This window comes from Echinops telfairi, unplaced genomic scaffold (assembly GCF_000313985.2).
Source record: "Echinops telfairi isolate 266 unplaced genomic scaffold, ASM31398v2 ScPeMD7_7407;HRSCAF=8445, whole genome shotgun sequence".
NCBI lineage: Eukaryota > Metazoa > Chordata > Mammalia > Afrosoricida > Tenrecidae > Echinops > Echinops telfairi.
Window position 1 is genome coordinate 6,786,072 of NW_022111307.1, and position 16,140 is coordinate 6,802,211.

The window sequence follows — 16,140 nt, forward strand, 5'->3', positions numbered from 1 at the left end:
GATGTGTGTATGGATTGAGATAACAGTTGTATGAGCCCCTAATAAAATGTTAAAAAAGAGAAGAAAAATAAATAAATAAATAATAATAATTTTTAAAAAAAGAAAGAAAAGAAACATAACTTAACTGAAGGTTCCGTTTGTACAAATCCAAAACCTAATAGTCCCCTCCCTCACAGCAGGAATTCCTTTTAAGTTACATCAGCAGGGATATTCCAATTTGGGAAGGAGGCTAACTAGGTCAGTAACATAGAAACATCACATCAGTTTACATAAAAAGGGTGAATGGAGCTTACGGGCGGGGTGTGTCTCATGGCCCCTGGAGAAATGTAAGTATAGGTGATTTCCTAATGATCACTGCAAAACCTGCTTTCTGAGAGCATCAATGGTATCCTGTGACAGTATAAAAACCTGCTAATCTTCTCCTCCAACATCGTACAACCTGTTTCTCGTAGACTAACTTGTGGGGTCAGGACTGAACGCTGAAGTACCACAGATGTTCATGTATAAGCCGAGTTTTTCAGCCCATTTTTAATGCAGTTTTTGTGGTAAAATTGGGTGCCTTAGCAGATAGTTGGGCCAGCTTATACTCCAATATCTAGAAGTGTTTCTGATTTTTTCCATCATGGATCCCAATTTTTGTCTACCGAGTGTTTTACATTTAAATAAAAATGAATTTTACTCCATTTCTTTTTTATTAAAGACCTACACAGATGCAATGTGAAGTTTAGTAAGAATCCCAGACAAATGTGAGGAAACGTGTCATTTTATCAACCTTGCAATGAATGAGTGACCAACTTCCTATTAAGTCTTTGGAAATAAATTCCATTATTATCTTATTGATCTCCAAATCAGAAACCATTGCTTTATCTCTACTAACTGGTAGGGAAATAGGAACAATAATAAAATAATAATAATAATAATCACAATACAATAAAGGTTATACCCTTTCATCAGACTTATTCAATCTGTATACTGAGCAATAATCCAAGAAGTTGAATTCTATGAAAAAGAACATGTCATCAAGATTGGAGGAAGACTCATTAACAACTTTGCTTGCTGGAAATAAGGAGGACTTGAAGATACTGAAGAATATCAAAGCCTGTGGTATGGATTATACCTTATAAAGCAAAAATGCTATGGGCCAACAAGCAATATAAGAAACGGAGAAAATACTGAAGTTGTCAAGGATTTCATTTTACTTGAATTCATAATTAATGCTCACAGAAGCAGTCATCAAGAAATCCAATCTCAAAAGATGTGACTTTGAGGAATAAGATGTGCCTGACCCACGCCAAACTATTTTCAGTCACCTCGTGTGTATATGAAAACTGGGCAAAGAATAAGACTGAAGAAGAATTTACGCCTTTGAATTGTGGTGTTGATGAAGAGTATCAAATGTATCATGGCCTGCTAGACGCACAAATAAATCTGTGTTGGAAAAAGCACAACCAGAATGTTCTTTAGAAGTGAGGACGGAGAGACATCATCTCACCTACTTTGGACATGTTATTAGGACGGAAAATCACCCAAGAACGATTGCCGCAGTAATTGACAGAGCTTCCAGAGGTTCAGGCTGGATTCAGAAGAAGACATGGAACAAGGGATATCATTGCTGATGTCAGATGGATCTTGGCTGAAAGCAGAGACTACCAGAAAGATGTTTACTTGTGTCTTATTGACTGTGCTAAGACATTTGACTGTGGGGGCCATAACTTAAGAAGAAAGGGAATCCCAGAACACTATATTATACTCAAGTAGAACCTGTACACGGATCAAGAGACAGTTGTGTGAATAGAACAAGGGCATGCTGCACGGCTTAAAATTAGGACTGGTGTGTGTTGGAGTGCATCTTTTCACCATACTTATTCAATCTTTATCTGGAGCAAATCATCCACGAAGCTGGATTATATGAAGAAGATACATCATGAGGATTGAAGGAGGGCTTATTAACAACCTGTGATATGCAGATCCTATAACCTTGCTTGCTGAAAGGGAGGAGGCCTTGAAGTATTTCCCGATAAGGTCAAGGATTTCAGCTTGCAGTATGGATAATAGCTCCATGGAAAGAAAGTAAAAATTCTCGCAACAGGACCATTCGATAGCATCGTGATAATCAGAAAAGATGGAAGTTGTCGAGGATGTTGTGTCGCTTGGACCCACAATCAATGCTCATAGAAGTTGCAGTCAAGAGATCACAGGACACATTGCACAAGAGAACCGCAAGGTGTTACTTTGAGGACTAAAAGCGCACCTGACCAAAGCCATGGTAAATTCAACCTCCCGATAGGCATGTGAACGTTGGTCCTTGAATCACGGAAAGCAAATGTCACTCTGCAAGCTAACCACATCCGTGGCCATTTTTCAAATCTTCCTTCAAGGCCAGTGCCACTTTAGAGACCAGTGTTGGAATGAACATCCGGCACCAAGGGGGCGCTGGGGTCACGGCAACAGCCCTCGGGTGGATGGGATGCCTCAAACCAGAGGCACTCTGGTGTCATCCAGCCGCCAGTTTTTCCAAATCTGTGCCAGGGGCGGGGGCGGGGGGGGTGGGGGAGGGAGGGGAATGCAGCAGAAATCAAGAGAATCATTAGTAGGTTCTTTGCAGATCGGAGCCTCAGCCAGCAGGACCAGCAGGGAAGTCGTCTCTCAGAACAGCACGTTTGCACCAAACTTCTGGAAAGAACTGTGAAATATGTGGAAGCTTGAGAATCGCCAGGGCAGTGGATGTTTTATCTCAGTCACACATCTTTATGGAATTCTCCACAAAGACATCCAAAAACTAGTATCACGTTTCCTCAATAAAGGAAAACATGGGGAAAATTTTTAGAAGAACTTGTTAGATCTCTCTCGCAGCAGAAATATACCTCTGTCCTTGACTTGGCTCAAGACAGAATTCACTCCGAAGCCTGGTTTGTGATCCAAGTGAATTTTAAGAAGGATAAAAGAAGTTTCAGGTTTACACAGGCACCTCAGGGCACTTCACCCCCGCACGTGGAGTCCTGAGGCCAGAGGAGATCGCTGAGGAGACCACTGCATGGCCTCCAAGCAGCAGCTTGAGAAGCAGAAGGGCAGCAAGGCTCTGGATTCTGTCTTTTCGGGTCCTCTGCTGGGAGGCGTGGCCTGCGATCCTGGTCGACCCCATTGGTTGAATTGAATTCACCTGACCTAGATGGGCCCATCCAGGTGTAACGCCCACCTAGGTGTATCACCCCTTCCTGGCTGGAAGCTGGAACCTCTGAGCATGTGTACTATATGCCCCAGTCCCTATGCTAGCTACCTAACAAATCAGCGAACAATCGAAGAACAAAACGAGGAATTTAGTAAGGAGATAGAAACCTTAAATGAAAAGCAACTAGAAATTCAGTTTTGAAAACGATGATGGCAACATATGTACAAATGTGCTTGACACAATGGATGGATGGATTGTGATAAGAGTTGTAAGGGTCCCCAATAAAATGTTTGTTTTTTTTTTAAAGAAAGAAAAAAATTCCGAAGCTTAATAGGAAAATAACAGAAATAAAAATCACCTTAGAAGAATGCAGACGTCGAATGGGAACCATGGAAGGAAGAATCCGGGAGCTAAAAGACAAAGATTCGAAAGATTGCTCAGTTTGAAAAACAACTGGGAAAAATGAACAGGGCGTAAGGGCTCTGTGTGGTAACGGAGAGAAATAATATACACATAATAGGAATTCCAGAAAGAAAAGAGAGGAAACGAAGTCTACAAGCCATTTCCCAAATCTGGAAGATGAGATGATCATCCAAAGTGCGCCGTGAGATCCACGCTGGTTACGACGCATCGTAATCAAACGTACCAGCTGCAGAGACAGAGCGTTTTGAGAGGGAAAAGTCACTTCCAGAGAAGCGTCAATAAGACTAAGTGCTGATGCTTCACCAGGAAGAAGGCAGTGGGGGGACATAGACAAAGCCTTGGAAGAAAATAACTATCAGAAATCATTTGCCCAGCAAAATTATCATTCAAAAGTGAGAGTGAAATTAGGTTTTCCTAGATAAACAGAAATTTGGGGATTTGTAACCACCAGACTCGCTCTGCCACAAAGATGAAAGGGCATTCTCTAGAAAGAAAACATGATCCCAGCCCTACAATCCAGTGTTGATACTAAGCAACCATCTGAATAAATATAATAAAATAAATTTGCAGTGAAATATGGGGGGATTGGGGCTACACAATTATAATTGACAATAACAAAAAATGGAGACGATTGGTATCACTTTTAGGTGTTAAAGGGAATCTAAGTGATTGGGTAATTAAAATTATCCAAAATAATAATAATAAAGGAAAAAAGTATACTCCTCAAAAGAACTCAGCTTTGAAGGTAGAAAAGAAAGAAGCCATCAATCTCACCAGGAGAGGGAGTGGGGGTGAGGTGGGAATGTTTAACAAAATGCGTGAAGTCAGTTCTTCGCTACTGACAATTAATTGCAGTGAAGATAAAGGATTAAACATTCTAGTCAAGAAACAGTGATAGACGGGACTACAAGTACGACGCGTCTGTATGACAAGGGCACACCTTCAGCACAGGTGCATCAATAGATGAAAGTGGGGGTGGAGATACTGGACATAACAAGCAAGCAGGAATACAAAGCGAGCAGGAGTGGCGATGTTAATATATGGCTACAAGTTTTAAGTGAAAAGTTTCATGAGACAGAGAAGGACATGATATGCACCACGTTTTGATGATGGATGCAGCCATTTTCAAAGGGAATAAAGAAACAAAAGGCCTGCGTAATAATCATTTGGACTCAACAGACACAGAACATACCACTCAACCGTAGCATGGCACGTCATTGCACATATATTTGGTGTAGATGATTTTTAGGCACAAAGTAAATTTCAATAAGCTTTAAAAAATTGAAACCTGAAAGCATCTTATCTGGCCATCATAGAATGAAGCTACAAGTCAATAACAAAAAGAATATGGAAAGCTAAATAAATTTATGGAAATTAAACACGATGAGCCCCCAATAAGATGATTTTTTAAAATTAAAAAGCCATTGGGTTATCCACAAAATCAGAAGAAATACTTAGAATCTTACGAATGTCGTCAAAGAGGTGGAAATCATTCATTTTACTGAGTCTTGATCCTAGAGTACACATCATTTCAGTAGCTTATGAGACAAATTGGGAGAGTTATTTAATGATGGTTTAGTTGCAGAAAGCACTTTTGGGATTGATCTGTGAGCTGGCCTACCCACTCTATTCGCAGAGTTTTTGGTGAAGGAATGAGTAGCAGACAGGTGATTTGAACATAGTCATTTGGCAGGCATGTTCTCAAGCTGCCTGTTACTTCAAATAAACACCTGGGCAGTGTTCATTGCCATGACAAAATGTAAGATATATGTGGACATTAGGATTATGGGGAACACTTCCCCACCACCAGCTTCTCTTCAGTTGAAATAATAGATGGTGACGTTAACACGTGACCTTTTTGAATAATGTCATATGCCAACATTTAGAAGTAATGAGGATTATATTACTTGGTAAACCAACATCTTCCAAAAGTTACTGAAAATTCATTATGAGTGAAGTGATTTTAAGGTCATCGTATAAAAGAAGTATTGGTGAAGCTACCATTTGTCAAGTTTGGGTGCTGTATCAAAGCTGTAGCAGTGGGCTCACATAGGGCAACGATTGGGAGGGTGGTGCAGGCCTGGATAGTATTTCGTTCTGATGGACACAGCAGTGCTATGAGTGGGAACTGACATGATCATATATAACAGTAATAATATTATAATCCATGTCCACATACTGCAGGAAAATGAGCTCTGAGATACAAAAAATCCATCCAAAGTAATAGAAAATCATAACGTGTTCTCTTTTAGCATTGGGCTACAAGGAGCCATTGGGAAACATAGACTTCTATCCAAATGGAGGGATGGACCAGCCTGGTTGCCCCAAATCAATATTTGGAGGTACGTGCAGATACTTTCTCTTTTGTTAAAAAAAAGGAAAATAAAGCTACTTTTAACAATGTATATTTCTTAAATCTGATGTTAGTCTACATGGAGTAGTTATTTTTTCAAAGTTGCCAAGGATTTGATTTTACTTGAATCTGCAATTAATACTCATGGAAGGATCAGTCGGGACATCAAATGATGTTAGAGAGCAGAGAGGCCACTTTGAGAGCTCTTTCCGGAGATGATAGAAGTGCTATAAATATGTCAGTACAAAATTATAACCGGAGTAGCTATTTAAAACCATATCTGTGTCATTCAAAGCTGCTACGGATTGTGCTTCTTTTTCTGACCTGGAAATTCTGCATCTGGAAATCTCTCCTAGAGAAAATAACGGGAAATGTGGGCAACGACTAGTGTTGAACAGTGATGTTCCACACAGCATGATTTATACTGGGTGTAGTTTTAGAAATAATCTAAATGCCCAGTAGGAAAATTATTAAATGAATTATGTCACACCCACCCATACAATAATTGGATTGTTAAAAATCAGGTGTTCCGAGAGTCATGAAAATGCTTACAATATGATACTAAATGAAAGAGATCCCAAACAAGGTAGCAAGATTTCAATTCTTAAGTGTGCATTTGTACATGGGGAAGTTAATAAGTAAATAATAGTCAAGACATGGTTACTCCTAGTGGTCCGTAGATATTTGCCTTCTGGGTAAGTTTTGCGTCATTATTTCGTACAACGTTGTAGTTTCTAAACAAGCTCAAAATAAAAAGTGGGCTGGAAGGTGAGGATGGATAAAAGCCCTTATAAATCCTACATTTGTGTCTTTGCTACAGAGAGTTTAACAACCCCGGAGCTATTTAGAAAAAAAGATGATTTTTGTTACAAAAGAGTTGCTGCCTATGGAATGATCCAGCTTTTTAAGGTCCTTCTGTTTTCTTTTGCCAATGAGCCAGCTGAGCTAGCAGGTCGTGGAGTGCCGTTGGGTGGGCTCTGACTGATAGCGACCCTGCGTTCAACAGAACGATGGTCCTGTGCCATCCTCCCGATTGGTGTTCTGTTTGAGCCTAGGAACTAGTATAGGTAGGATGAACCAGAGTGTTACCCCGTAGATGGGGAATGTTCAAAGCCTGTCTGGTGTGCTCCTGTGTGACTTCACCCAGGAGCAGCCAAACAGAACACGGAGAGTTAGCGAAGGACAAACTCTACTGTAGTATCACTGCTTCTGTAAGTGAACACTCCAGGAATAATACCGGCCAGCCCCAATGGTTCTTCTTCCTCTCCTGTCATCCCCTATCTGCTCTAAAAGCACCACTGGGCCCTGGAGGAACAGGGTGAGAGTGCTGGAGTTCAGAGCCCAGGGCCTCTCCGAACAGCAGACGTACAACCACAGCTCCATGTTCCGTGTTTGTTTGTTTCTTCTCCTCTTCGGAGCCTGTCTCAGTTGATTAACCATCTTTGGGATGCTCTGGTTCCCCTTTCTGAATGACCTCAGTGTCTGACCCATCAACCTCCTGCCAACCACTCTGACATTCTGCGCAGCAGCCCTTTCTCAACGCCAACGCTTCCGATCATCAGCGCCACCTCTCCTGAGACTCCTGTGTCACCATCACGTGACAGGACCTCCACCAAGAATTAATCGAGGCTCTGTCTGTCTCCTTCTTGTCTAGTCCTGGCTTCTTGGGCCACCTCCTATCCTAAGGCAACCACATTGTAACATTGGTAAAGCGGGACACCATTGATAAAACTCATATCCTGGCGAAATAGCCACATGGCAGCCGAAAACCGTATACCCTAGCTTGTCGTGCATTCTTTCCAAAAATCGGAACTTTTAAAAACTGCCACGGGTTGCGGGGAAAATTATTAAAAATTGGGACTATCCTGCCAAAAGTGGGACATCTGGTCACTTTATCCTATCCTCTTTCTGTAGTGGAAACTGAGTCCCTGCAGGGTTCATCCCTTGGCTGCTGATACGAGTGCCCTGTACCCTCCCGCGCTTCTTCAAGCTGCCCACACTCTTCTACAGGTCAAGGCCAAGGACTTATAGCCCAGGCAACTCCATTTTCTCCTGTGGTCTTGCTCCCCTGAGCATTTGGGGGTCCCTCCTGCCCTGCTGAGATCAGCTGGCCTCGCTTCCTTGATTCTCAGTAGGGTGTTCACCACAGGAGTCCTCTCTCACACAATCACCTGGGACCTCAGGTGACTGCATCCTGTGGTTAGGAAATGTGTCACCCGGAACTGCTGCTGCTCCTTGGTAAACCTCAAGTTTGGTCCTTGGTGAAGATCCAGCGCTGTGTGCGATGATAACGCACACCCACACAAGCGCACTCCCATCGCCCTCCGTCCGTCCTGCGCAGCAGAGCTTTGCAGACTTGGCACGCATGCAGACAAGGAGGGCTTGTAGACACTTGTTAATGCACTGCAATCCCCAGGGGCTGTGGTGGCGGGTGGTGTGCTGTTGAGTCACCTCGATGACAGAACAGAACTGCTCCTGAGGGTTTATTTTAACGTGGGAGCAAGTCTTTTCTTAGTGAGCTGCCAAACAGTTGTCCGTTCTACCCTCAGGGCTCCTCCTTCCAGAGCCAGGGCCCCAAACCTGCCTTTCTAGCGCGTTCCCAAGAGACTCTGTGGCTGCTCGTTGGGTCGGGGGATCATACTTAGGGATAGAGTCATGAGGATCTTTTCTTTCTTTTCTAAGGATCGGTTTTGAAAGCACATTGACTTTACCACGTGTGGGCGTGGCCCCTCGGTTTACTGACATTAAAATGAGGATAACACCACTTATTTGGCAAGGTTGTGAGGCATAATAATATTTTATATAAAATACCTAATATATACGATGCAGTTACTAAGTGATTACTATCACTAGCACAACAGTCTTTCTGATTGGTCTATTCCAGTGAGTGTAAGATTTATAGATTGCTGGTTTTTAAATATTTGAAATTTTTGCTTTAAATTCTTTGAAAAGAAATTTGGAATACTCAATTTACCAAGAGAATAATTTTTTTAACCATTTTTTTTAACCATTTTCTTGACATATAATTCATTCATCATATAATTCAGTGGTTTAAATGTATTTAGAGGAGTTGTCAATTATCACCACAATCAATCTTAGGGCATTTTTTCATTCTTGTACATGATTATTAGCTCCTAATGTTCTCCTAGCCTGCCCTGCTGTAACCCTAAGAAACAATCCAGTCACTGTCTCTCTAGATCTACTTTCCTGGATTTCATTTCAAGAGATACATACAAAAACAGACAAGCAAGAAAACAACACCCTAACAACAACAACAACAACAACAAAGTAAAACAGAAAAAGACCTCAATCAAAAAGAGAGCAGAAAATAATAAAAACCAGAACAAATTTAAAATGAGTCAAAAATGAGAAAGAACGATCAAGTGTTAAATTTTAACTACATCCGCATTTATCCCCCTCCGGAAGAAACCCCACTACCATCGAATCTATTCCGACTCACAGCAACTCTCTAGGACGGAGAACTGCCCCAGTGGGTTTTCTCCATAAAGCAGTTGGTGGTTCAAATTGCAAATATACCTATCTTTATATATCTATATAGACATATCTATATTTATACCGATATATAATTTTTACTTTCTTATTCTTTCCTTTTTTTCTTTTTTCTTTCCTCCTGCCCCACTATCATGTTTACCCATCATTCACCTCTCAGCAATTCCTCTCTGATACATTTAAATTATTCAAGCACCATCAAACATGCTACCCCCTCCTCACTGTCTACTTTAGAGCCCTGTCCCTGTCATTATTTGCTCATCACTCCCCTCCCCCCTGCCTCCTCCTCTCCTATGCGCCACCTTGGGATTGCTTGGGATTGCTTAGAGAGAGAGAGAGCATACAAACAGTTCCAAGTTTCACTGTTGCCCTGACCCAGAGTAGATGCGCATCCCTCTGTTAAATATCGAGCAGGCCCTGTTAGAATCCATTGGCCCAGTCCCCTTTTCTCTCAGGGAACCATGTCCCAGGACCGGCTTAGCTAACACCACTTATACCCTTTTAGTCCTCAGCGTTCGTGTCTGAGGGGTGCACCTTCTACAAGACCCTGTTGCTCTTCCTACTGTCAAGGATGGGCGGTCTAGTGCCCCACCCCCACCTGATGCACCTTTACACTTTCAGTGTGGCCCCCTTGTGAACAACCTCCACCAGTTCAGATGAGGTGCCAAGCGCTGCCTCCCCAACCCCGCCTCCGAGTCAGAAGTCTGCAATCGAGATCCCTCAGGGACCTCGGGGCTTTGCTCCCATGCTGGTCTGTTGCACCCCTCTCTTGGTTTGCCCCCATGGGGGAGGGCCAGACCTGCCACGCTCCCCAAGCTGTATCTTCAGTGCTGTCCCTGCAGCACTTCGTCTAGGGAGCACTTCGTCTAGGGAGCACTTCGTCTAGGGAGGGGAATCGAGACTGTCGTGCTTCGCAGGAGGAGAAAGCCCTGTATTTCTCTCAAGGAGCTGCTGGTGGTTTTGAACGACTGACCTCACGGGACTGAGAAAGTCAGTTGTAAGCAATGTGCCAAGTCCTTGTCTTAGGAACAGAAAAAAGAGCCAACGTCACTCCACCCGAGGGAGAAGGTGGCACTTGATTAGACAGAATGGTAATATTGAAAAGTGAATGGTTGAGTCCACAAAATGACGCCACCAAACTGGAGCGCAGATGAAAGAAGAAAGTTAGCATGCTGATCATTATTAGAGTGGTCATTATTATTAGGGGGGTATGTTCACGAGGGTTCTTTGTACCATTCTCTCAGCTTTTGTGCCTGCTTTTAAATTTCATAATCAACATGGCAGATTAGTAAGGGAGGTACATGATTGAAGGGAGCTATTTGTATTTCTCCAAGTAATAGAATTGCTTTAAAAGCATAATAAAGAGGGATTTGTTAGTGACTGTGCTTTGTTATTGTGATCCAAACCAAACTCATTGCCATCAAGTTGATTTAGACCGATAGCCATCCTATATAGCAGGCGTCCTCAAACTATGGCCCACGATCCACATGCAGGGCCCACCGAGGACATTTATCCGGCCCGCCTGGTGTTTTTGCCCCATTTGTTTTTTTACTTCAAAATAAGATATGTGCAGTGTGCATAGGAATTTGTTCATAGCTTTTTTTAAAAACTATAGTTCAGCCCTCCAACGGGTCTGAGGCCCCCTGTTTATGAAGTTTGAGGACCCCTGCTTTTAGGGTTTCCAAGGCTGTAAATCTTTACGGAAGCAGATGGACTCAACTCTCCCCATGGAGGAACCACTGCCTTTGCTGTCGGCAGTGCAATGTTTGCTCAACAGGAACCCTGGGAATGCTTACTCTCCCCACCCTTCCAAGGGTCCCTGCCCAGAGAAGCCTGGCCAGTTGGCTCAGGGCAATAACAGTGGCTCCCAATCTGACATGCGCCTTGCAAACTTGGACCAGGGGCTTGCAAACTTTTATATGCTGCGGGATCCATGGTGGGTTGGGGCAGGCTGGGCCTTCGTTCACATTGCTGATTCCTGAGTCCCCTCGGATCTACCGGCTCCCACAGGTGAACTCGAGCTTAAGAAGCCTGCTTGGGACGCAGGCGGTTACCCACTGGCGGCTTCCGTCAGAGCAGCAGTCTCGGCATTGACTGCCTGGCAAAGGGTTTGGGTTTTCTGTTGTTCATCTCTTCACAGACGGGGACTGTGACACCTGTCTCCTGCAGAGGGGCCGGTAGGTTCTAACTAGGGACTTTGGTCAGCAGCCGAGCTCTTCAACAGCGTCCCGCTCGGGGACTTCACAACGATGACATGGAATCCAGAACACTGGCCTATGGGCACCTGAAGCCGTGCCTGGCAGTTAGTGGATACAATACGCTGTGTATGTATCTGTGAGTGTGTAAACTATGTGACGTAGTACTATTGACTGCTCTTTAATCTTCCCTTTGACCTCCAAGGATTGAAGTCCTATTTAAAGTGTGACCATCAGAGGGCGGTGTTCCTGTACCTTGCTTCCCTGAGGGAGAACTGCAACATCACCACTTACCCCTGCGGCTCCTACTGGGATTACAGGAATGGCATGTGTATCAATTGCGGCCCGGAGCTGAAAGAGCCGTGTCCCCTAATGGGTAAGCCCAACCACACATGGCCCTGCTTTAACATGCTGGGGATCTCGGCACCCACTCTCCTGTCTGAAAAGGAGCCTGGGGGGTTTAGCGTTTAGACAACTCTGCTTCATCAGTTTGTTTGTTCGGGGCCCATTGTCCCGTGAACAACTCTCGAGTCTCCTAAAAAGTGTTTCCAAAGCAACTTGTATAGCTTTCCATCCTCCAGAGACATTATTCTAGTGTGTGTGTGAGAGAGAGAGATCCGGAAAAGTTTCCAAGCTGAACTAGGGCACGGAAGCGTACACAGCCATGTCCCACGAGGCAGGAACGCCCTGCCACGTACACACCCCGTCCGCCGGGGCCCACGAGGCACCCAGGAACCATCCTGACAAATGGGCCTTGCAGACCACTCCACTCCAGCATGTCAGGACCGCAAACACCACCCTCCCCTCACTCGGGTGCTGGTGAGCGTGTCTGTTCGTCAGGTGGGTCCTGGGTGCTGTGCAGGCTGGATGCTAACGGTCAACACACTTATTATAGGTGGTGAGGACTTTGAAAACGGGGTGCTCATGAGAATTTTTCAGTTGTTTCCAAAAGGAAGGGCCCATGTTAACATCAGGGCCTGGAATGGGCAAAGTGGTTCTTGACCTTGGTGGTACCACAGACCTAGCTGTGTGGTTAGGGGCCCTCGGGTTGGCTCTGACCCAAAGCGACCCCCTGCACAACAGAACAACCCCTGCCGGGTCCTGCGCCAGCCTCACCACTGTTCCTGTCCTTGGGCCCATTGATGCCGCCACTGCATCCATCCATCTCCTTGAGGGCCTTCCTCATTTTCACTGCTACCGCTAGTCTCAGTTTGTCGTACTGTGGCGGCCTACATGTGGCTGTGAGGCTGGAAGTGATGCCCTTGGCATTTCAAATGCCAGCAGGGTCACCCAAAGTGAACGGGTTTTGGCGGAGCTTCCAGACTCAGAACAGGAACAGAAAGACGGACTCGGCTCCCCACTTCAGAGGGAGAAGCTGCTGAAAACCTTACAGACTTATCTAGGAAGCTTTTAAAAAAATATATCCGTGCCTGGGCCTCAGTCATTCAGTCAGGACCTGAAGGCCATCCACTGGAGGTAGGGACAGAGAGGAGGCAGCCCCACAGGGGCTGCATTTGACCTCATTCCTTGCAGGAAGGAGCATGAAGGAGGCCACCCACCTGCTTAGGGACAGACTCTCAGGACCAGTCCGGGTACTGTGCCATTTAGGGAGCCACTGGTAGCTCTTCAGGCAAGCCCCTCGCTTTGCCAGCATGATGCTGTTTGAATGACAAACCTGCATCTCTCGTAATTTATAAATGAGTGCACTCCTATTGCACATCCATGCTGACTTCAGTCCATACCAACGCGTGACACTTCCGACCTCCAGGCACCTTGACCAAGACCCAGTGCCGGGTGACAGATGCCAGTCAAAATGGGGAATGCCTTTTGGGGGCCCTTGGCAAACACCAGCTCTGAGGAAAGAGCCAACCAGCAAGCTGTCATGTGTGCTGGGGACACTCCTGCCCTGGTGGCTCTGTGGGTCTTCACCGTGGACTGGGAGAGGCGTCAGAGCGAATTGTGTCATGGTGGGGGATGGTGGTTTACAAACGCGTCATTCTTGCTCCCTTCCCACCTGGGCTGGTAATAATACATGTTGACACGCTTTCTTCTCCACCTTGCTTCACAGGTTATTATGCTGACCAGTGGAAAGTCTACTTAGGAAGGAAAGACACTCCCACAACGACAGCATTCTTTGACACGGCCGCGAAGAGACCTTACTGCTGTGAGTGACGCAGGGGGTTTGCTTTCTGCCCAACCTTTTACTTAGAGAATGGCCGGCTCTCGGTCTCCTGGATACTTCTTGACCAATGAGGGACATGGCAAAGTATGGGGCCATGTGGGCCAAATCCAATTCTCTCACTGTGGTAGGCTGGATTGACTAGAGAAATAAATCCAGTGACATTCATCTATGTCTAAGAAAGAGCTTTCTATCAAAAAGCAATTATCTATCAAGAGAACATCCCAGCCCAGTCCAACTCAAGTCCATGAGTCTGATACTAGTCCAGACTCATGCAGCCCCTTGCAATGACGCGGAATGCAGGAAGATGACAAGCAGGCGGGTACAGAATCGTGTGGGTCCAATGGCGGTGGCTCTGGCAGCCATCAGAATCAGCCAGCAGGAAAGTGAAGGCAGAGAAGGTGGGGGGTGGGGGGAGTCGGTGAGGTTCCCAGGACCCTCCTTATTAGAAGGCCACACCCACAAGGAGGCTTCATCAGGCTGTCACCTGATTGGCAGGTTGAATACCACTCCATACACTTGGCCATATCTTCAAGTTGACATGAAAGGATGTCACTACCACCATCACCTAATGGCTGTGCGACCTTGTTCAAAGTCACTTAACGTCTCTGAGGCTGAATGTTCTGATTGGTAAACTGAGGATCAGTGCCTACCTCCTGGGCGGTGAGAATTAAACACTTCCATGGATCGTACTTGATCGTTTCCCTGGAGGGTCACCGTAACCACCGAGTCCTTCCCAAAATTGCTTGGTGCTCAAGAGACCTGGGATGGAGCACCAAATATCGGCTGCTTCTGTGGATCAGTTCCAGCACCAGGCAGCCAGGAGGCCTTCCCTGACCATTACCCCAAATGAGATCTCCCTTCTGGAGGTTCTAGTCAGGAGCGGGGCTCACCTCAAACCTACTCAGCACGCTTGCTACATTTACAAAATGCAGGGATGATCACTGAAAACAAACACACAAAACAAGGTTAATGTGTGAGTACAGTCGATTGCTCTGGATCTTCAGCAGACATTGGGGTGGGGGCAGGGAGGAAGTTGGCTGATCCACGTGGGAGATCAATGGGTGCAGCAGAGGATGAGCTACCTGGGAGGCCACTAAGAATCTGCCTGGGCAGATATGTGTCTTGCATCCTGGTCCTTGTGGGCACTTTTCTTGGGAGCAACCTTGTGGAGGAGGCTGCAAATGACTGGCTTTCTTTCCTCCCCTCCGGAGCCGGGTGTGAATGACGGCTCAGAATTGGGGCATCTGCCTGGTCTTCATGGGGCCTGGCCCTAAGCATGATGGTCCATGTAGTGGCAACAAGGCCTTGTTTCTTTGCGTGATTGTCCTCTCCCTGCGCCTCTTGCCTCTTCCTTGAAAGTCTGGCCACGAGCCAGGGAGTCTGACTCCTATGATGGGATCCCAACATTCCCTAGACACCCCTGACCTTAGGGAGGAGGAGGAGTTCTCCGAACATAACCTGAGCTCTTGTGTACTCAACAGGAGTGTCCAGGGTGCCCACGGGTGTTTGTGCTGGGATTACAAAGAAGGCTTATTCATTCACCCCTTCTTCGTTATTGTTGTAGTATTGTCTAGTTTTACCCTTTCAACAAAATCCACAGGATTATTTTCAGGCGCACTATTCGTATGACCGAACCCATACATTGACCACTTTGTGGGGATTGTTCTTAGGTTTTGTAAGTGTGCTGAGTAGTGATGGCTCCGGGCATGACCGGAACTCCAAGAAAGGAGACGTGGCTTAGAGTGAGCATCTAGGTGAGGGGTGACATGGAGTCCAACCTGAGGGGTGAGGTGGCAAAGGGTGCCTTGGTAAGAATGTAGTGGACAGGGAGGACGGCCCGAGAGGAAGAGCGAGCGTGGGGGTACAGAAGTGCAGGTGGCCTTGGCCTGACTGTGGAGAGACGGCGGAGACAGGAGGAGATTGTGGAGGCTCCTGGCAGCCATCAGAAGCCACCTCATGGCCCCTTGGTGGTTTAATCTAAAATGGCCTGGGATTGAAGTGAATCACTCACCCTCAGCAATCGGTCAGAAAAGAACAAAAGAAACCAATCTCCAATGCCATCGAGTCGATCCTTAAAGGACAGGAGAGAACTGCCCTTGGGTGTTTCCAAGACCAGGACTCTCTTACAAGAGTGCAAAGCCTCATCTTTCTCCTGTGGTTTTGAACTGCGCTGCAGTTAGCAGGCCAACCTGTAACCCCCTGTACCACCATATGTAGGCCAAGAGACCCCAGTTGACTAGCTACCACTGAACTCTACTTTCACGCCATCTTTACCAAGGAGCAGCCGAGGGAGTTAGAAAATTCTACC

General features: G+C 45.6%; 1 protein-coding gene across 3 annotated transcripts in view; it reads left to right on the forward strand.

The window, feature by feature from the left end:
- The window catches only part of LIPH (lipase H), a 55,402-nt gene that overhangs the window by 28,457 nt on the left and 10,805 nt on the right, over positions 1-16,140 (forward strand). For all 3 annotated transcript variants that reach the window (XM_045296433.1, XM_045296435.1, XM_045296434.1), the window contains 3 exons: positions 5,845-5,934; positions 11,856-12,026; positions 13,719-13,814. In XM_045296433.1, the coding sequence (XP_045152368.1) occupies positions 5,845-5,934; positions 11,856-12,026; positions 13,719-13,814 (357 nt within the window). The remainder of the gene's footprint in view (positions 1-5,844; positions 5,935-11,855; positions 12,027-13,718; positions 13,815-16,140) is intronic.